Here is a 23,308-nt window from a genome sequence, read left to right as displayed (position 1 = left end):
AAAATTCAAATGTTTTAATATGGTTTACAAGACCCTGCATGATCTTGGACTTACCTATCTAACCATATCTAGTCACTATTCTGCTCTAACCACACTAAATTCTCATCTGTCAAATGCATCCAACTCTCTCCTCTTTCAGGAGTTTTTCCCAGACTGCTCCCTCTGGGCAGAACACTGTCATTCCCCACTCTCTGCCCACTTAACCTACCTTTACCCTCTAAATCTTGTCTCTCAAGTTTTTTCCTTGGAAAGGCTTTCAGGAGCTCCTAAAACTCTGTTCCAATTATTCTCTTCCAATTCTACTTTATTTTCTTAACACTTATTATTTGTAATTATGTACTTATTTGTGGTCTATTTATTTACTAACTATAACAACATTCCACACACTCCACAATCTTACGGAGCATGTTCATTCTGCACACTACTGTAAATGTAGCACCTAGTATAGTATCTGGCAGGAACACGGTAAGAGCTTTAATAATTTTTAGTTGAATAAAAAAAATGAATGTGAACTGAAAGCTTTTTGTCAACTTAAGAAAAAAAAAACAAAAAACCAACTTTGGTTATACATGCTTTGGAATGAACACATACTGGGACTGCAATGTACATAGTTTCTTATCTATTTTTTTCACTCAATTCGAGATAAATTTTAAATGGAATTTAGAGTTTAAAGTTAGCATATAAGATGAAAAACCATACAGGGTGGAAATCACTCTGGAGGGTTCCTTAAGGCACTATGTTGAAACTGACATTCTGTCTGTTCAACGAATCCACCAGAGTGCACTTTTCCCTCCTGGCTTGCAACAAATCACTGTGCCTGCTTCTGAGCACCTGATGAAGTAAGTATCCGGCCACATTGTTCCCATCTCCCATTTCAAATTCCATCATGATAATATGTTCATTAAGTGTAGACCATGCACAAGTTCCTGGTGTTAAGTCCTACAGACTGAAAAAACTTAAGAAGTTAAAAGTTAAGCCCCGGGGCGCCTGGGTGGCGCAGTCGGTTAAGCGTCCGACTTCAGCCAGGTCACGATCTCTCGGTCTGTGAGTTCGAGCCCCGCGTCAGGCTCTGGGCTGATGGCTCAGAGCCTGGAGCCTGTTTCCGATTCTGTGTCTCCCTCTCTCTCTGCCCCTCCCCCGTTCATGCTCTGTCTCTCTCTGTCCCAAAAATAAATAAACGTTGAAAAAAAAAATTTTTTTTAAAGAAATAAAAAAAAAAAAGTTAAGCCCCTCTGGTTTATCTTTTTTAAAAAAATTTTTAATGTTTATTTTTGAGAGAGAGAGAGAGAGAGAGCACGTGAGGAGGGAAGGGGCAGAGAGAGGCGGCGGGGGGGGTGCGCGGGACACACAATCTGAAGCAGGCTCCAGGCTTTAAGCTGTCAGCACAGAGCCTGACACGGGGCTCAAACTCACGAAGTGTGAAATCATGACCTGAGCCGAGGTAGGATGCTTAACTGACTGAGCCACCCAGGTGTCCCTAGCCCCTCTGGTTTTCAAAGCCAAATATTATGGGGATTTATCTTCCCAGTGCAGGTCCCCTGTGCCAGGGGTGCCTGGTGTGGAATCTGTTCTTTTCCCTTCTCTGTGCTTGTGGTGTCCCTTCCTCTCATGGTCAGTCTTGTAGATCAGTTTGGTCCCTGATTCTCTCTGCTCTTCCTGCCATTTTTCTTGTGACCTCTTCACTACAATTAGCTGTGGAGCATCTGCTCTGCCAGTCTTTGGGTCGTTTTCTGGGTTATTTACACTGATGTAAATGTTATCGAGGTGTATCTGTGAGATGAGGTGAGTAGGATCCTCCTACTCTGCCATCTTCCCTGGCAACTCCCTACCCCTCCCTTTTAAAAAATTGAGATACAGGGGTGTCTGGGTGGCTCAGTTGATTAAGCATCCAACTCTTGATTCTGGATCAGGTCATGATCTCATGGTTAGTGAGATCAAGCCTTGTGCATGGTTTGTGAGATCAAGCCACAATACAGAGCCTGACAGTGCAGAACCTGCTTGGGATTCCTGCTCTGCCTCTCTGCCCCTCCAGCTCATGTGCTCTCTTTTTCTCAAAATAAACAAACATTTAAAGAAAAAATTAAAAATAGGGGTGCCTGAGTGGCTCAGTTAGTTGAGTGTCCAACTTTGGCTCAGGTCATGAAGCCTGACAGCTCAGAGTCTGGATCCTACTTCAGATTCTGTATCTCCCTCTCTCTCTGCTCGTCCCCACTGGCTTGCTCGCTTGCTCTCTCAAAATAAACATTAAAAATAAATAATAAAAAAAATTGATGATACAATTCAAATAACATAACATCCACAAATTTAACAAGTGTACAAACGAGTAATTTTTAGTGTATTTACAACCACCACTGCTATCTAATTCCAGAACATTTTTGTCACCCCCAAAAGAAATAGACACATTAGCAATTACCCTCCATTTCCCCCTCTCCCACAGCTGCTGGCAACCACTAATCTACATTCTGTCTATATAGATTTCCTTGTTCTGGACATTTCATATAAATGGAATTATACAATATGTGACTTTTCAACTGGCTTGAATTGTGTATTTCTCCCTTTAATAGCATCAGGTGTCTTTCTTTCCTTTCTTTCTTTCTTTCTTTCTTTCTTTCCTTTCTTTCTTTTCTTTCTTTCTTTTCTTTCTTTCTTTCTTTCTTTCTTTCTTTCTTTCTTTCTTTATTCTGCCAGTTTTCTTTATGTATTTGGGACTCTGTTGTTAGGTGCATATACATTTATAATTTATCTTCTTGATTTATTAATGCTTTTATCATTACAAAATGAACTTTGTCTTTACTAATAAATTTTAAAGTCTATAATGTCTAATAATAGACACTATAGCCCTCTTTGGTTACTGTTTACATGACATATCTTTTTATATCTTTTAACTTTCAGCCAGTTTGTCTTTGAAACTAAATAAAATTTTCTGTAGACAGCATACAGAGTTGGATGTCTTTTTATCTACCTTGCCAATCTCTGCCTTTTTAATGGGAGTATAACCTTCATTTACATTTAATGCAGTTGCAGATAATGGAGGATTTAGGTCTGCTATTTTTCTACTTTTTTCTCTAGTATTATGTCTTTTTTGTTCCTCAGTTTCTCTACTAGTACATTTTTTTTTGGTGTTAAATAGATATTTACTAGTGTAGCATTTTAATTCCTATGGTGACACTTTTACTATATATATTTTTAGTTATTTTTCTTAGTGGTTGTTCTTGGAATTGCCATCCATGTTTTAATATAAATTAACAATCTATTTGGGTTAAAACTGAATTTCAACAGTATATAAAAACTTTTCTACTGTATAGCTCTCTCTCCTCCTTTCTTTATGCTGTTATTTCCACAAGTTATATCTCTATACGTTTTTGTAAAATAAGAATTATTATTATTGCTCTATGCATGTCTTTTGAAATCATATGAAAGAAAATGGAATTAGAAACAAAAATATGTTTATACTTTTATAGTTAACCTATGTAGTTATCTTTACCAGCACTCTCTATTTTTTCATATGGATTCAGGTTACTGTCTCATGTCTACTCATTTCATCCTGATGAATCCCTTAGTGTTTCCCATAGGTCAGCATGCTAGCAATCAACTCAGTTTATCTGGAAATGTCTTAATTTCTCCATTTTTGAAGGGTAGTTCTGCCAAATACAGAATTCTTGGTTGACACGTTTTTTTTCTTTCAGTTCTTTGAATATGTGATTGCAATGCCTTTTGGCCTCCAAGGTTTCTGATGAGAAATCAGCTATTAATCTTATTGAGGATCCTTTGTACACAATAAGTAACTTCTCTCTTGCTGGTTTTAACATTCTCTTTATATTTTTAACAGTTTGATTATGGTGTGTCTAAATGTGGATATTTTTAAGTTTATCCTGCTTGGATTTCCTTCAGTTCATCAGATGTACAGATTCATAGTAACCATAAAATTTGGGAAGTTTTTCTCCAAATATTCTTTCAATCCCATTTTTTTTTCTCTCCTTCTGTAACTCCTATTATGTATAAAATAGTACTCCTGGTGGTGTTCCAGAGGATTCTAAGATTCCGTTCCTCTTTCTTCATTCTTTATTCTTTCTGTTTCTCACACTGGATAATCTCAATTGGCCTATCTTCACATTCACTGATTCTTTCTTCTGCTTGCTGAGCTCCTCTAGTGAATTTTTAATTCTACCTTTTGTGCTTTTTAGCTCCAGAGTTTCTATTTGGCTCTCTTTTTTTGTAATTTCTAACTTTTCATTGAAATTCTCTATTTGATTAAGACACTGTTCTCATACTTTCCTTTAGTTCTTTGATATGGTTTCATTTAGCTCTTCAAACATATTTTAAGTAGTTAAGTCTTTAGTTAAGTCTAATGTCTGGAATTTCCCACAGACAGTTTCTAAACTGTTATTTTTCTTGTGTATAAACCGTATTTTTTTTGGTTTTAATTTCCATAGCTTGTATTTTTTTGTTGAAAATGAAACATCTTAAATAATAAAATTGGTAATCCTGGAAATCAGATTCTATCCACTTCCCAAAGTTTGCTGTTGTTGCTTTATGTTTTTTTTTTTTTTTTTTAAGTAACTTTTCTGAACAAATTATGTAAAATCTATTGAAGTTTCTACTCAAATAGCTTGGTGGTCAGTTAATGCCTAGACTGAGACATCCTCAAACACCTAGAACCAGTAAATATGGGAGATTTACAAAGGGACTTTGTGTGCATGTCAGGGTATACCTTCAACTTTGAGCTATGCAGTTGTCAACTCTGCCTTAGCCTTCCTTTTCTTCTTGCACAGAGACTCAAGGGGAGCTGTAGGTAAAGGGTAGGGTCTTTTCAGGTCTTTCCTGAGAATACACACGGCTATATGCACATGGACACTCTTCTAGAGTCCCAGGAATAAGTCAAAGCTTTTAAACGTCTATGGGCATAAATCCCTGGTTTTACATTTAAGTTTTTGGTTACTCTATTGTTTGCATCAGGCATTATAACATTAAAACACTTGCCTATAAACATTCTTGTATCCCAAGCATGTGCACATGCATGCGCACGCGCGCGCGCGCACACACACACACACACACACACACACACACACACACAGGCTTTTTACAACGAATGAATATCTCTGAATGAGATTAAATAAGGACAAGTCTTTTGAATGACAGATCAAATATTGACAATTCTTTGGGAATGAAGTTTTGAAACAGGTCTAGCTCTGTTCTGTTCCCTCTAGTCCTGGGAAAGCAGGCTGATACTTTTCAAGGTTATTACAGAACTCAGTCTGGGGATGAGATTAGGGCAAGTTTTGAAAAAGTTTTCTGAAAAGTTTTGCCAATTTTTTGTTGCTTTTATCAAGAGACAAATTCTTAGGTCTTTATCATTTTCCCTGCTATAATGCCCCACTTCCTTTAAAATGTTCCAACCAGTTCTCTCCCCATAGCTTTTTGCTCCTATTGACCATGATTATTAATATATAAATATTTGAATGTCTATAATGAGCACAGGTATAAGGAATAAAATTGCTTACCAAAAAAAGTCAGGTCTCAGAACTTACTATCTATTATAAATAGAATCCTGTTCTACTTAGGAATCTTAAGAATGTTACTGGGCATAATAAGTAAATGTCTAACAACTATCTCTTCTTTGGGGAGTTGTTACCTTTATCTTATTTATATTTTATGGATTTAATTAATTCAAATGTTTATTCATTCTCAGTTGAGGAAAAATCTATTTGGCCCATATGTTTACCACTAATGGTATACGACTTGCCCTTGGCCCAAAATGCTAAGTGGATCTTTCTCATATCTACTGATGCATGATATGTTAATTGACAACAGCTATTAGAATAATTCCTAGGCTTTCATCCTAGAGTAGCTCTGCTGGTTTAAGAAAGGATTTTCCTACTATCGACTTTCTCACTCTGCGAACAGATGGAGAACATGAAAATTATAATCTCAAGTATAATATAGTTATTAGATCCCCTGTTGTCTTATTGATGTATTCAATACTTTACTCACAGGGACAATATTTCTCAGGACACAATGTACCATCACTGAATTATTTTCTCCTCCCACCACTGTCCAATATTTCTTAAAATTAATGTCTCCAACTATATGAAAGAAGGACATAAACAAATAGCAGGACACTATGGGCCTCAAAAAGTATTAAGACATCAGATCAGATTTTTATTGGTAGACATTCCGTCTTCTGACCTGGGGCCTGAAAGTAAAAGACTGATCAAAGTTTTCCTGTCCAATTGTTCTCTTGCTGGTAGCCATTGTGTGTGCGTGTGTGTGTGTGTGTGTGTGTGTGTGTGTGTGTGTGTTTTCCATTAAGTGTGCTATTTTTTTAAAGTTTGTATTTAAATTCCAGTTAATATCCAGTGTAATAGGAGTTTCAGGATACAATATAGTAATTCAACACTTCCATATGTTACCCAGTGCTCATCACAGCAAGTGCACTCCCCATCGCCTATTTAACCCATCCCCCCACCCTTTTCCCCTCTGGTAACCATCAGTTTGTTCTCTAGTTAAGAGTCTGTTTCTTGATTTGCCTCTCTCTCTTCTTCTTCCCTTTGCTCATTTGTTTTGTTTCTTAATTTCCACATAAATGAAATCATATGGTATTTGTCTTTCTCTGACTTATTTTGCTTAGCATAATACTCTCTAGCTCCATCCATGTCATTTCAAATGACAAGATTTCATTCTCTTTTATGGCTGAGTAATGTTCCATTGTATATACGTGTATATATACATCCTCTTCTTTATCCATTCATCAAATGATGGACACTGGGACTGTTTCCACAATTTGGCTGTGGTAGATAGTACTGGTGTAGATACACTGGGACGCATATGCATGTGTAACTTTGAGTTAGTATTTTTGTATACTTTGGGTAAACACCCAGTAGTGCAATTACTAGATCACAGAGTAGTTCTATTTTTCACTTTTTGAGGCACCTCCATATGGTTTTCCAGAGTGACTACACCAGTTTGCATTCTCACCAAATGTGCATGAGGGTTCACCTTTCTCCATATCCTTGACAACCTGTTGTTTCTTATGTTGTTGATTTTAGCTATTCTAACAGGTGTGATGTGATCTCTCATTGTAGTTCTGATTTGCATTTCCCTGATAATCAATGACATTGAGCATCTTTTCATGTATCTGTTTGCTATCTGGATGTCTTCTTTGGAAAAATGTCTAACTCATATATTCTGCCCATTTTTATTTTTTAGTTTTCGAGAGAGAGAGAACATGAGTGGGGGGAGGTATAGTGCCCATTTTTTAACTGGATTAGTCATTATTAAGGTAATGGGTTTTATAAGTTCTTTATATAGTTTGGATACTAACCCTTTATCAGATGTCATTTGCAAATATCTTCTCCTATTCCATAGGTTGCCTTTTAGCTTTATTGTTTCCTTCCCTGTGCAGAAGTTTTCTATTTTGACAAAGTCCCAATAGTTTATTTTTGAATTTGTTTCCCTTGTCTCAGGAGACATATCTAGAAAGAAAGTGCTATAACTGAAGTCAAAGAATTTACTGCCTGTGTTCTTGTCTAGGATTATGGTTTCACGCCTCACATTTAGGTCTTTAATCTATTTTGACTTTATCTTTGTGTATGGTGTAAGAAAGTGGTCCAGTTTCATTCTTTTGTATGCTGTCCAGTTTTCCCAACACCATTGTTGAACAGACTGTCTTTTTTTCCATTGGACATTCTTTCCTGCTTTGTTGAAGATTAACTGACCATATAACTGTGGGTTCATTTCTGGGTTTTCTATTCTGTTCCACTGATCTATGGGTTTATTTTTGTGCTAGGACCATACTGTTTTGATTACTATCGCTTTGTAATATAATTTGAAGTCTGGAATTGTGATGTCTCCAGTTTTTTCTTTTTCAAGGTTGCTTTGGCTATTCGGGGGTCTTTTGTGGTTCCATATAAATTTTAGGATTGTTTGTTCAAGCTCTGTGAAAAATGCTGTGGGTATTTTCAGAAGCATTGCATTAAATGTGTAGACTGCTTTGGGTAGTATAGACATTTTAACAATATTTGTTCTTTCAATCTATGAGCATGGAATGTCTTTCCATTTCTTTGTGTCATCTTTAATTTCGTTCATCAGTATTCTATATTTTTCAGAGTACAGGTCTTTCATCTCTTTGGTTAGGTTTATTCCTAGGTATTTTATTGTTTTTGGTGTAATTGTAAATGAGACTGCTTCCTTAATTTCTTTCTGCTGCTTCATTATTGGTGTATAGAAATTCAACAATTTCTGAATGTTGATTTTGTATCCTGCAACTTTACTGAATTCATTTATCAGTTCTAGCAGGTTTTTGGTGGAGCCTTTTGGGTTTTCTATATATAGTATCACATCATCTGCAAACAGTGAACGTTTTACTTCTTCCTTGGTGATTTGGATGCCTTTTATTTCTTTTAGTTGTCTGATTGCTATGACTAGGACTTCCAATAGTATGTTGAATATAAGTGGTGAGAGTGGACAGCCCTGTCTTATTCCTAACCCTAGAGGAAAAGCCCTCTGTTTTTCCCCACTTAGGATGATGCTAACTGTGCGTTTTTCATATATGGCTTTTATTATGTTGAGGTATGCTTAATCTAAACTTACTTTATTGACGGTTTTTTTTTTTTTAAATCACGAATGGATGTTGTACTTTATCAAATGCTTTCTGTGTATCCATTGAAAAAGATCAGATGTATTGTGTTGATTCATTTGAAAATACTGAACCATCCTTGCAACCCAGGAATAAATCCCCACTGTGTGTTTTTATTTTTATTATTTTACTTTTTATTTATTATTATTATTTTTTTTTTTTTTTATTTTATAAGAGAGTGCATGAGCAGGGGAGAGGGGCAGAGGGGTAGAGAGAATCTAAAGCAGGCTCCATGCTCAGCACAAAGCGAGATGCAGGACTCCATCCCACTACCCTGGGATCATGATCCAAGCTAAACTCAAGAGTCAGATGCTCAATTGACTGAGCCACCTAGGCGCCCCAAGTGTCATAGCCTTGCATATAGTGAAAATTTCTTCCAGTTTCTGGTTATAGGCTTAATAATTAATCTTAACATTTGGTAATAAGAGCATTTTTGTTGGTCTTTTTTTTTTTTAGTAGCATCACAGTGGGGAATTAGGAGCAGTTATACCAGGTGCTTTTCGTTACCATTAGATACTTGTTCGGTCCTCTTAAAGTTAACCAAAAAATATGCCTAAGACTAGGGAAAATGCGTCATGTACAATTCTTATACATATAAAGATGTCTATTGGCAAAGTGTGAAAAAAAAATTTATATCTGAACTGAACCAAGTCATCTCAAAATGTTATCCCATCAATCCAAACCCCACACCACACCACTTCAGTATCCTTATCTTAAAATCCCCACAGGAAATATTTACTGAGTTCCTGCATGGGGTGCTACTCATCTTCTAAATCTGCAATTTGCCGGTGGCGATCTCACAGGGATGCTGTGGGCTATTTTAAAACTCTACAGAAACAACACTAATACCTGGTATCTAGTGTACACTACACAAACTACTAGCTCAAAGTACTTTCGATTTTCAATATTAGGGGCGCCTGGGAGGCTCAGTTGGTTAAGCATCTGACTCTTGATTTTGGCTCTGGTCATAGTCTCACAGTTCGTGGGTTTGAGCCCCATGTCAGGCTCTACGCTGGTAGTGCGGAACCTGCTTTGGATTCTTTCTTTCTTTCCCTCTCTCTTTACCCCTCCCCCGCCCCCCGCTCATGCTCTTTCACAAAACAAATAAACATTAAATTTCAATATTAGATAATGCCATATTCCTTTCAATGATGTTGTATCTTTGCAAAGCTAGATTTTTGGGTTTCTATAGTAAAAGCAGCAAATAACTGTGGTTGTGTTCAATTTCATATCAAGGTCTGAAAAGTTGTACAAGTGTTCTAATAGCTGCACATATCTCATTAGTAAATAACTGTGGTTATTTATGAACAAAGTAAAATATTTTCTTTCAAAACCCAAAACCAAAAGGAAATACCTAATATTTTTATTAAGTTGCTAAATCAAAACAGCAAATATTTATGTCCTAATAAACTTATAGCTGTTTCTAAAAATACTTCTTGTTTTTACATGCATTCCATATAATAATGAGAAAAAAAAAATCACCAAAACACTAAGGGCACTGTGAACAGAAAACTTGGAAACCTTTGTCTGAAAAGGAGTCCACTAAACCAAACAATTATCCATACAATTTTCTTCATTAAACACATCTTGCCAAATAATTTACTTTTCTGAACCATAGACTGGCTCATGAAAAGCTCCATATTTCATTAAAGGCTTAAATATCACTGAATTTTCACATGTCACTCTAGAATTAACCAGCTAAACCACAAATAAAATTTCAAAAAATAAAAATTTGATTAAATTATGCAGATTACCTGAGTGAGAGCTCTCAATGGTGGTATCTGATCTGGAATCCAGATAAGAAGGAATCTGTTTTAATTGTGGAACATAGTACATCCTGGTACTACCAGGAGGCTTATATGGCAACAGTGAAGGCTGGGCTAAGGAGATAAAGATGAGAACAATTAATAAGAAGATTTGTTAAAATTCACTGAACAAATATTTAGTGCCTTTAATGTGCCATGCAGTGTACAAGATTTGTGACATATATCAGGGCACCGGGCTGGCTCAGTTGGAAGAGCATGCAACTCTTGATCTCAGGGTTGTGAGTGTGAGCTCCATACTGGGTGTAGAGATGACCTAAAAAAATAAACTTTAGGTCTGCCTGGGTGGCTCAGTTGGTTGAGTGTCTGATTCTTGATTTTGGCTCAGATCATGATCCCAAGGTCATAGGATTGAGTCTCGTGTTGGGCTCCACACAGAGCATGCAGCCTGCTCAAGATTCCCCCCACCCCTGCCACTTGTGCTCGTTCTCTTTAAAAATAAACAAACAAATAAACTTTAAAAAAAAAAAAAGGATTCTTGGCATATATGAACTAAAACAAAAAATCTCTGCCTTCAAGAAGAGCTAGCATTCTAGAGGAAGGAGATATACAGTAATAACACATTAAATAAGTAACTTATTTATTATTTTAATAAATTATAAGTTACATGAAAAAGAAACTAGAAAATGCTGAGGATTATTAGTAGGACTACTAGGGAAACCAGGGCAAGATGCAGTTTAAATAGAGTGGTAGGGGGGCGCCTGGGTGGCTCAGTCGGTTAAGCGTCCGACTTTGGCTCAGGTCATGATCTCGCGGTCCGTGAGTTCGAGCCCCGCGTCGGCTCTGTGCTTACAGCTCAGAGCCTGGAGCCTGCTCCGGATTCTGTGTCTCCCTCTCTCTCTGACCCTCCCCCATTCATGCTCTGTCTCTCTCGGTCTCAAAAATAAACAAACATTAAAAAAAATAGAGTGGTAGGGGTAGGTTTCATTGAGATCAGTTTTTTAGCAATCTAGTCCATGTACAGATGGCTCTAACTAAAACCCACTTTATCTTACATTGAACCCCAAATTGTTAACCCCTTACTACTGATCTTATGGTCTTATTCTGTCCCCCAGAGCCATAGAAAACAAGTCTAATTCACTTCTATGTGAAAGATCTCCAAAATAAATTTCTTCTTTTCAAAATAAAGTTTCAATTATAGAAGTATAAATTCCCAATTTTAAGAAAATACATAAAAATTGGTATAGTTTTGTTGTTGTTAGTTAATTTTAGCTATTTGGTGGGTGTGTAATGGCATATCATTATGGTAAACATTTGCATTTCCCCAGTAATTATGTTTAGAATCTTTTCATGTGATTATTGTCATAAAATTTAAACTGGTAGGAATAATAGTGAATTTATTAGCACAGTCACTGTGCACAACATTGGTATTAAAAAACACAATTGTGTTTCTATACACCAGCAAAACCACATAGGAAAAATACTACATACAGTGTCATGAAAGAAAAATATAATATCAAATATCTAATGAATAAATGTAAATAAAGAAAATAATGGTTGCTGTTGGGAAAGAATAAAAAGACTGGAGAAGAGTAAAGAAGAAAGTTCAACTATAAAATAAATTTCTTCAAAAAATTTGAAAACAAACCAAATATAAACATATAGTATATTATTCTGAATTTTAAAATTCAGAATAGTGACCACACAGTCATGTGTTTAACATACGATTCTTTGAAATTTAAAATGTTTTCATACAAAAAAACCCCCACCAAATTTTACTTTTAAATCCACAGTATTAAACATAATATTTTATTAGTAATCCAATAATATTAATCCTTTAAAGAAATCCTTCCAGGTCCTGTATACAAAGGTAAAACCATAAATTATGGTCTCTATATAAATGTATGCATTTGATGTGAGCAGAAGTTTAAACCACACTCTCACAGTTGGATTTCCCCTCTTGTGCTTCTCCCACCACCATGAGAACAACATAAGCCAAAGTACGTATTGTCGCATTAGCCTTGGTTTCAGAACAAGGCATATGGAACAGACCCAAACCATTTCTGTAGCCTAAAGCCAAACTCCAATTGACCCACAAAGCCCATGAGTGAAAAAAGCAAATGTTTATTTTATAAAGCACTGAGATTTTCAAGGTTGTTTAATAGTATCACTGTATAGTACTAGGTAACTGATATAGACAGAAAGGTGTTCTTTGTGATATTTATTAAACTGTAGATTTGGGGGGCATTTTTTTCACAATGAAAATGTTTAAGAAGTATAACCATCTTAACATATAAATGCACTTGTTCAAATTAAATTCACTGAAAGTTAAATGCTGAACCAAGAAATTCTCTTTATATATTTAGGTGTATCCCATCTTATCTACAGATAGATAACCTTTTTGCATAAGGAGAAAAACTTAAAGTAACATTTTGAGTAGACCTGTGCTAACTACTAAATACTTTAAAATTAGTAACTTAAAGTTCCCACCCTCATTTGAGGGAAGAACGGAAATTTAATTGTTAATTTTCCTGTTATTGGTCTGAAAGAGGAAATAACACTCTAATTTGAATGTTATACTGTATAAGCACTATTGAAATATCACTGTGACAATAGCAATATGAACACTCTAAATGTAGACCCTATGGTAGAGACTGCTAGCTGTTCATCAAAATCCACTCTTCATCCTGAAAAACACAGCTAAACTATTCCTAGCTACGAGAAAATGATCCGAGCCACTTCTAGGCCTAGTACATGTGCTTCTCTCTCTTTTTAAAGTTTATTTATTTATTTTGAGAGAGAAAGCAGAGGAGGGGCAGAGAAAGAGGGAGTGAGAGACTCCAAGCAGGCTCCATGCTGTCAGCGCAGAGCCTGACATAGGGCTTGAACCTGAACACCGTGAGAGCGTGACCTGAGCCAATCCATTGGGTTGGATGCTTAACCAACTGAGCCACCCAGGTGCCTCCACAAGTGCTTCTCTATGCTTTTTCTGTCCCTTCTAGCTGATTGTGGTGGTGAATCCAAGGTAACTGTGGGATCCATGTTTTGAAGACAGCAAGTCAACCTAGGTCCTTGGTCATTATTTTATAAGAAACAGATTGGTATTGTATTTGTACTATTACATATTTTTGCTACTATTTAACATTGTATTATATGTAACATTTAATATAATACAAAATGCCAATAATTCACCTGCCAGCCTAAAACTAGACCTCCACAGTTTTTAAATTTTTATGAACTAGTTGCATTATTGTAAGTATCATGAGATAAAAATATATCAATCACAAGCAGCATGAGTTCCACATAAGTTTTTTTTTTTAAGTTTATTTATTTATTTTGAGGTGGGGGTAGTGGCAGAGAGAGAGGAAGACAGAGAATCCTAAGAAGGCTCTTCATTGCCAGCACAGAGCCCAATGCGGGGCTGGAACTCACGAACCATGAGATCATGACCTGAACCGAAACCAAGAGTCAGACACTTAACCAACTGAGCCACCCAGTCACACCAACTTCCACCTAAGTTGTAATTCCACTAGAAATTAAGGCAAAAACATAATCACACTCTCTTCATAGCTGTGTAAATAAAAGATGGATAGAATCGCTTGGATCCTAATGCATGAAACAAAAATTTCGTTTTCTCACTAGAAAGATCTTCTCACAAATTTCTGAGATCACTGCATATAAAAGTTGGTATTATGACCTAAAATGTAATCACATTCTCTTACCATCCGTGCCATGAGGATGAGTAATCTGTTGAACTGAAGATGATGACACAAACTTGACAGGAACTTTGTCCAGGTTCTGGGTACTGGGCTCTGGACTTTCAAATCCATGATCTTTAGCATTAATAAAAATTTCAGATGAAAACATGGTTTTTCCTGGACTTTCTGTTGTTATCTGAGTGACTGCATCAGATGATAATTTTCCAGAAAAGGCAGAAAATGGGGTCTTAATCTCCTCTGACGGTCTGAACAAAAAAGAGAAAGGACACAGCAGGTCATATCCGTGGCTTATCAAATACTGTAATCTCTTTCTAAAGGTAGCTTCAAGGAATATTTTGTGGAGATACATCAACTTCAAATGGTTATTTCTACAGTACCCTTTGCCATCTGAGATACTTATAATCCAATTGTAGCATGAGTTTACTTTTATTCATTTTAAAATCTACTTTAAACTTCAATTTAGAATGCTATCATACAATTTAGCTGAGTAATAGTACTTTTCAGTTGAAGTAAAAATATATTCATTTCAAAAAATTACTAGAAGTCCACTATAAATTAAATACATAGTGTACAAAAATAAACGAGAAATAATGACTTGCATAAATAAGTTTATATGTTAGTGGGGGAACCAGAGATTTTCAAAATTGTAATTATGTATTATGATTTTAGAGAATTAATATTAAAACATAATAAAGAAATTACTGAATAAACACAAAATGAAAGAAGATAAATCTTGTTTACAGAATTCCAAATAATATATGTAGATACTTCCCCATCCAAGGAGGTGAAGATTAATCTCTCCCTTCTCCTTTGAGTGGGCTGGATTAAGCAACTGGACTCCAAAGAACAGAGTAATAAAAAGGGATAAATAGTAACTTTATAGTGTAGAAACCCAGCGAACACCATGGTGATGAAGGTTCATATCACCAATGTTGTCATGTAGATGTCACATTCTCTATGCTATGATGTGAAGCAATGGGCATTTCCTTCTTACAGTATTCTTTGCCAAAACTCCTAATTCAAGTCTAATCATGTGAAAAACATCAGCCAAACCCAGACTGAGGGACATTCTACAAAATATCTAACCAATATTTGTCAAAACTGTCAAAATCATGAAAAAAAGGAAGGAATGAGGCACTGTCATTGAAAAGAGAAGACTAAAGAGACATGACAACTATCTAAAGGGAATTGTAAATACTGAACTGGGTCCTGGAACAAAAAAAAGGCCATTAATGGAAAAAATATGAAATATAAATAAAATTGGGAGTGTGGTTAATGGTAACGTAAAAATGTTGCCTTCTTAATTTTGACAAATGTTCACACCCGTAATGTAGAATGTTAATAGGAAAAGCTGGCAGATGGGTACAGGGAACTCTATTATGTCTGTCTTTTCTGTAGACCTAAAAGTACTCAAGGGGCACCTGGTGGCTCAGTCTATCAGGCATCCAGCTCTTGATTTCAGCTCAGGCCATGATCTCATAGTTCCTGAAATGTAGCCCTGCATGAGGCTTTGACTGATAGCGCAGAGCCTGCTTGGGATTTTCTCTTCCTCTCCCTCTGCACCTCCCGACTCATGCTTTCTCTTTAAATAAACTTAAAAAAAAATAAACTTACTCAAAAATATTTTTTTTTAATTTTTTTTTCAACGTTTATTTATTTTTGGGACAGAGAGAGACAGAGCATGAACGGGGGAGGGGCAGAGAGAGAGGGAGACACAGAATCGGAAACAGGCTCCAGGCTCTGAGCCATCAGCCCAGAGCCCGACCTCACGGACTGCGAGATCGTGACCTGGCTGAAGTCGGACGCTTAACCGACTGCGCCACCCAGGCGCCCCTCAAAAATATTTTTTAAAAACAGAGTAATACTGTATTAATATTGTATTAGACACAGTAATAATGTATTACAAAACAGAAGAACCCTTGAATTTCTACCCTCTGTCTACTATTCAATTGAATAGGAAAACTGAAGAGGAAAATTATGAGAAAAGAAAATAATAGGTCAATCTTCCTTATGAATATGCAAGCAAGAATACTAAGTGAAATATTAGAAAACCAAACGCTGTATGTATGCAAATTCATACCAAGATGGTTTACTCCAGGAATGTAAGGTGAGTTAACACTCAAAAATCAATCAATATGATTCACCACGTCAAAAAAATAGACAAAATGTTTATGACCACATAAATATAGCTAAATAAAGCATTTGATAAAGCTTAAGAATTATGTATGATAAAAACTTGTAGCAAAGGGAAATCACAAAAAACTTTAGAGCAACCATCCTATTCATACTGAAATGTAGAAAATGCTCACTGTTAGATTAGGAACAAAATAAGGATGTCAATTCTCACCATTTCTGTTCAACTTTAGTAAAGGTCTTAAATGGCATTAGCAGTAAGGAGAAAGAAGAAAGAAGAAAGAAGAAATAATAATACATATTTTACATAATTAGGTACAGAGAAAACCTAAAACAATCTAAACATAACTAATTAAAATATAAATTTTTATAAAAGTTGACAGATAGGAGATAGAAATTTTTAAAAATCCACTTTTGGTATCAGAAAAATTATAAAATTAAAGGCTAAAAAATATGCCATCTGTAATATGATCGCAAATATCAAATACCTAATAGTATAATTAAAAATGTAAGAACTCTAAGTAGGAAGCTATTCATTAGAGAAATTAAAGGTAACCTAAATAGGACTTCCATTTCCAGGTAGAATACAGTACATAGCCACAGGCCATCATTCCTGTTACAACAAGGAAATAAAATTGAATAAATTACAAAAATCATAGGTAAAAGGTATCAGAGAGCTATGGAAGCAATCAGGAAATAATATCATCTAATATGCTAGGGATTTTGGGATTTTGGAGATTATGGGCAGGGACTGAGTATAGGCAGACATACTCCCCTGGGAAAGAGAAATCACCTGAGCTTTTGAGGAACTCATGGGCTACCATAGAGTGAAATCTAGCAAAATGCCAAGCCAATTTCCCCCCAGGACATTTTCTTAGTATCAGGATGGTATGGGAGAATGTGAAATTGAGTCAGAGAAGCAGAGTGAATTCTGCTTCATAGTCAAGGCATTAATAACAAACCAAGTCCCATTAGACAGAGGGGCCTTTAACAAACATCAGGTCTCCTCCTCAAGACATTTGCCAAATTTTGAACCTGAATAAGGCAGGAAGCTAAATAACTACTGCCTGAGTGAGAGAACTTTCAAATCTGAGGACACATTCCAGACTCGAGAGAAAAAAACCAGAAGTGCCATTCCCAAGAAAGGGGCTGAGCCAAAAAAAGTAAAATCACTTGCAATGTTTGGGTTCTTATGAGACAAATTTCCATTAAGAAAGTGTAACTACAGAGGTGCCTGGGTGGCTCAGTCAATTGGGCGTCCGACTTCAACTCAGGCCATGATCTCGCAGTTCATGAGTTCAAGCCCTCTGTCAGGCTGATAGCTGATGCTGATAGCTCAGAGCCTGGAGCCTGCTTCGGATTCTGTGTCTCCCTCTCTCTTTGCCCCTCCCCCCAGTCATGCTCTGTCTGTCTCTCTCTCAAAAATAAATAAACATTAAAAAAATATATGAAAAAGAAAGTGTAACTACAACCTAGCTGGGCTGCCCTTATATTTGCCACATTCAAACCTGCAAGGGCTGAGAGTCTAAACAGAAGAACTCAAACATCTGAGACACTATCTCACTGTATTTACTTACTGCAGAATCAAAGATCTGTCAGGATTAAAGCAAAAATCCAGGAAGGCCACAAATCCGGAAAAATCAAAAGCATAATGAGTCAACTACAGCTTCATCCCACTGCTTACTCAGTAAAATACCTGACATGACTGAAGTGATCAGTCATTTTTTAGGATTTATTTTTTATTAATTTTTTTAAAATATGAAATTTATTGTCAAATTGGTTTCCATACAACACCCAGGGCTCAGCCCCAAAGGTGCCCTCCTCAATACCCATCACCCACCCTCTCCTCCCTCCCACACCCCATCAACCCTCAGTTTGTTCTCAGTTTTTAACAGTCTCTTATGTTTTGGCTCCCTCCTTCCCTAACCTTTTTTTTCCCTTCTCTTCCCCCATGGTCTTCTGTTAAGTTTCTCAGGATCCACATAAGAGTGAAACCATATGGTATCTGTCTTTCTCTGTATGACTTATTTCACTTAGCATAACACTCTTCAGTTCCATCCACGTTGCTACAAAAGGCCATATCTCATTCTTTCTCATTGCCAAGTAGTATTCCATTGTGTATATAAACCACAATTTCTTTATCCATTCATCAGTTGATGGACATTGAGGCTCTTTTCATAATTTGGCTATTGTTGAAACTGCTGCTATAAACATTGGGGTACAAGTGCCCCTATGCATCAGTACTCCTGTATCCCTTGGGTAAATTCCTAGCAGTGCTATTGCTGGGCCTAAGATAGATCTATTTTTAATTTTTTGAGGAACCTCCACACTGTTTTCCATAGCGGCTGCACCACTTTGCATTCCCACCAACAGTGCAAGAAGGTTCCCATTTCTCCACATCTTCGCCAGCATCTACAGTCTCCTGATTTGTTCATTTTAGCCACTCTGACTGGCATGAGGTGGTATCAGAGTGTGGTTTTGATTTGTATTTCCCTGATGAGGAGTGACATTGAGCATCTTTTCATGTGCCTGTTGGCCATCCGGATGTCTTCTTTAGAGAAGTGTCTATTCATGTTTTCTGCCCATTTCTTCACTGGGTTATTTGTTTTTTGTGTGTGGAGTTTGGTGAGCCCTTTATAGATTTTGGATACTAGCCCTTTGTCCGATATGTCATTTGCAAATATCTTTTCCCATTCTGTTGGTTGCCTTTTAGTTGTGTTGATTGTTTCCTTTGCAGTGCAGAAGCTTTTTATCTTCATGAGGTCCCAATAGTTCACTTTTGCTTTTAATTCCCCTGCCTTTGGGGATGTGTCAAGTAAGAAATTGCTACGGCTGAGGTCAGAGAGGTTTTCTGCTTTCTCCTCTAGGGTTTTGATGGTTTCCTGTCTCACATTCAGGTCCTTCATCCATTTTGAATTTATTTTTGTGTATGGTGTAAGAAAGTGGTCTAGTTTCATCCTTCTGCTTGTTTCTGTCCAGTTCTCCCAGCACCATTTGTTACAGAGACTGTCTTTTTTCCATTGGATATTCTTTCCTGCTTTGTCAAAGATTAGTTGGCCATACTTTTGTGGGTCTAATTCTGGGGTTTCTATTCTATTCCATTGGTCTATGTGTCTGTGTTTGTGCCAATACCATGATGTCTTGATGATTACAGCTTTGTAGTAGAGGCGAAAGTCAGGGATTGTGATGCCTCCTGCTTTGGTCTTCTTCAAAATTACTTTGGCTATTCAGGGCCTTTTGTGGTTCCATATGAATTTTAGGATTGCTTGTTCTAGCTTCGAGAAGAATGCTGGTGCAATTTTGATTGGGATTCGATTGAGTGTAGATAGCTTTGGGTAGTATTGACATTTTAACAGTATTTATTCTTCCCATCTATGAGCACGGAATGTTTTTCCATTTCTTTGTATCTTCTTCAATTTCCTTCATAAGCTTTCTATAGTTTTCAGCATACAGATCTTTTACATCTTTGGTTAGGTTTATTCCTAGGTATTTTATGCTTCTTGGTGCAATTGTGAATATGATCAGTTTTTTTATTTGTCTTTCCACTGTTTCATTATTAGTGTATAAGAATGAACTGATTTCTGTACATTAATTTTGTATCCTGCGACTTTGCTGAATTCATGTATCAGTTCTAGCAGACTTCTGGTAGAGTCTATCGGGTTTTCCATGTATAATATCATGTCATCTGCAAAAAGTGAAAGCTTAACTTCATCTTTGCCAATTTTGATGCCTTTGATTTCCTTTTGTTGTCTGGACTGCTGATGCTAGCACTTCCAACACTATATTAAACAACAATGGTGAGAGTGGACATCCCTGTCGTGTTCCTGATCTCAGGGGAAAAGCTCTCAGTTTTTCCCCATTGAGGATGATATTAGCTGTGGGCTATTCATAAATAGCTTTTATGATATTTAATTATGTTCCTTCTATCCCTACTTTCTTCAGGGTTTTTATTAAGAAAGGATGCTGAATTTTGTCAAATGCTTTTTCTGCATCGATTGACAGGATCATATGGTTCTTATCTTTTCTTTTATTAATGTGATGTACCACATTGATTGATTTGTGAATGTTGAACTAGCCCTGCAGCCCAGGAATGAATCCCACTTGATCATATTGAATAATTCTTTTAATATGCTGTTGAATTCGACTTGTTAGTATCTTGAGAATTTTTGCATTCATATCCATCAGGGATATTGGCCTGTAGTTCTCTTTTTTTGCTGGGTCTCTGTCTGGTTTAGGAATCAAAGTAAGGCTGGCTTCATAGAATGAGTCTGGAAGTTTTCCTTCCCTTTATTTTTTGGAACAGCTTGAGAAGGATAGGTATTATCTCTGCTTTAAATGTCTGGTAGAATTCCCCAGCGAAGCCATCTGGTCCTGGACTCTTGTTTGTTGGGAGAGTTTTGATAACTGATTCAATTTCTTCACTGGTTATGGGTCTGTTCAAGCTTTCTATTTCCTCCTGATTGAGTTTTGGAAGTGTGTGGGTGCTTAGGAATTTGTCCATTTCTTCCAGGTTGTCCAGTTTGTTGGCATATAGTTTTTCATAGTATTCCCTGATAATTGCTTGTATTTCTGAGGGATTGGTTGTAATAATTCCATTTTCATTCATGATTTTATCCATTTGGGTCATCCCCCTTTTCTTTTTGAGAAGCCTGGCTAGAGGTTTATCAATTTTGTTTATTTTTTCAAAAATCCAACTCTTGGTTTCATTGATCTGCTCTACAGTTTTTTAGATTCTATATTGTTTATTTCTGCTCTGATCTTTATTATTTCTCTTCTTCTGCTGGGTTTAGGCTGTCTTTGCTGTTCTGCTTCTATTTCCTTTAGGTGTGCTGTTAGATTTTGTATTTGGGATTTTTCTTGTTTCTTGAGATAGGTCTGGATTGCAATGTATTTTCCTCTCAGGAATGCCTTCTCTGCATCCCAAAGCCTTTGGATTGTTGTATTTTCATTTTCATTTGTTTCCATATATTTTTTAATTTCTTCTCTAACTGCCTGGTTGATCCATTCATTTTTTAGTAGGGTGTTCTTTAACCTCCATGCTTTTGGAGGCTTTCCAGACTTTTCCTGTGGTTGATTTTAAGCTTCATAGCATTGTGGTCTGAAAGTGTGCATGGTATGATCTCAATTCTTGTATACTTATGAAGGGCTGTTTTGTGACCCAGTATGTGATCTTGGAGAAGGTTCCACGTGCACTCGAGCAGAAACTATATTCTGTTGCTTTGGAATGCAGAGTTCTAAATATATCTGTCAAGTCCATCTGATCCATTTCACTCACAGAATCCCCCTTAGGATCTCTTGTAGGGCTGGTTTAGTGGTGATGAATTCCTTCAGTTTTTGTTTGTTTGGGAAGACCTTTATCTTCCCTTCTATTCTGAATGACAGACTTGCTGGATAAAGGATTCTTGGCTGCATATTTTTTCTGTTCATCACATTGAACATTCCCTGCCATTCCTTTCTGGCCTGCCAAGTTTCATTAGATAGGTCTGTCACTAGTCTTATCGTTCTCCCTTTATACGTTAGAGCATGTTTATCCCTAGCTGCTTTCCGAATTTTCTCTTTCTCCTTGTATTTTGTCAATTTCACTATGATATGTCGTGCAGAAGATCGATTCAAGTTACGTCTGAAGGGAGTTCTCTGTGCCTCTTGGATTTCAATGCCTTTTTCCTTACCCAGATTAGGGAAGTTCTCAGCTATGATTTGTTCAAGTATACCTTCAGCCCCTTTCTCTCTCTCTTCCTCTTCTAGAATTCCTATTATACAGATATTGTTGGGTTTGATTGCATCACTTAGTTCTCTAATTCTCCCCTCATACTCCAGGATTTTTTTATCTCTCTTTTTCTCAGCTTCCTCTTTTTCCATAATTTTATCTTCTAATTCACCTATTCTCTCCTCTGCCTCTTCAATCCGAGCTGTGGTCACCTCCATTTTATTTTGCACCTCATTTATAGCATTTTTTAGCTCCTCATGACTATTTCTTAGTCCCTTGATTTCTGTAGCAACAGATTCTCTGCTGTCCTCTATACTTTTTTCAAACTCAGTGATTAATTTTATGACTATTATTCTAAATTCATGTTCTGTTATATTGGTTAAATCGTTTTTGATCAATTCGTTAGCTGTCTCTACTTTCTGAAGTTTCTTTTGAGGAGAATTCTTCCATTTCGTCATTTTGGATAGTCCCTGGGGTGGCCCAGAACTGCAGGGCACTTTCCCTGTGCTGTCTGGAGTAACTTGTGTTGGTGGGCGGGGCCACAGTCAGACTGGTGTGTACCTTATCGTCCCCTCCCCCAGGGGCAGGACTCACTGTGCAGTGGTGTGGCCCCTGTCTGGGCTACTTGCACACCGCCAGGCTTGTGGTGCTGGTTTGATGGGATCTGGCATATTAGCCGGGGTGGATCTGTAAGGTGCACAGGGGTGGGAGGGGCAGGCTCTAGCTCACTTTGCAGTCAGTGGTCCCCTGCAGGAGGGGCCCTGCAGCACCGGGAGGGAGGCCACCCCATCGGAGGGATGGATCCACAGAAGCACAGCGTTGGGTGTTTGCATGGTGCCAGCAAGTTCAATGAACTGGTTCCCTTTGGGATTTCAGCTGGGAGATGGGAGAGGGACATGGCGCTGGCCAGCGCCTTTGCTCCCCACTGAGCTGAGTTCTGTCTTCCAGGGCTCAACAACTCTCCCTCCCGTTGTCCTCTCACCCTTCCGCTCTCCGAGCAGAGCTGTTGACTTATAACGTTCCAGATGTTAAATCCCACTGGCTGTCAGAACTCATGCAGTGTGCCCCCCCCACCCCCCCACCCCCCGCTTTTGCAAGCCAGACTTGGGGATTTCGCCTTGCCAGGCCAGCTGCCCCTCCACTGCCCCGGCTCCCTCCCACCAGTCCGTGTAGCGCACCGCCTCTCCGCCCTTCCTACCCTCTTCCGTGGGCCTCTTGTCTACACTTGGCTCTGGAAAGTCCATACTGCTAATCTTCTGATGGTTTTCTGGGTTATTGAGACAGGTGTGGGTGGAATCTAAATGATCAGCAGGACGAGGTGAGCCCAGCGTCCTCCTACGCTGCCATCTTC

At 37.4% G+C, this 23,308-nt stretch overlaps 1 protein-coding gene across 7 annotated transcripts in view; it reads right to left on the bottom strand.

Moving 5' to 3' along the window:
* Window positions 1-23,308, bottom strand: part of ALMS1 (ALMS1 centrosome and basal body associated protein) — a 227,085-nt gene that overhangs the window by 79,677 nt on the left and 124,100 nt on the right. For all 7 annotated transcript variants that reach the window (XM_045446475.1, XM_045446474.1, XM_045446476.1 and 4 more), the window contains 2 exons: window positions 14,121-14,362; window positions 10,390-10,515 (listed from right to left, as the gene is read on the bottom strand). In XM_045446475.1, coding sequence (XP_045302431.1) covers window positions 10,390-10,515; window positions 14,121-14,362 — 368 coding nt within the window. The remainder of the gene's footprint in view (window positions 1-10,389; window positions 10,516-14,120; window positions 14,363-23,308) is intronic.

Source organism: Leopardus geoffroyi, chromosome A3 (genome assembly GCF_018350155.1).
Source record: "Leopardus geoffroyi isolate Oge1 chromosome A3, O.geoffroyi_Oge1_pat1.0, whole genome shotgun sequence".
Taxonomy (NCBI): domain Eukaryota; kingdom Metazoa; phylum Chordata; class Mammalia; order Carnivora; family Felidae; genus Leopardus; species Leopardus geoffroyi.
Note: the sequence above shows the minus strand (reverse complement) of the source record. Positions and strands in the feature narration are given on the sequence as shown.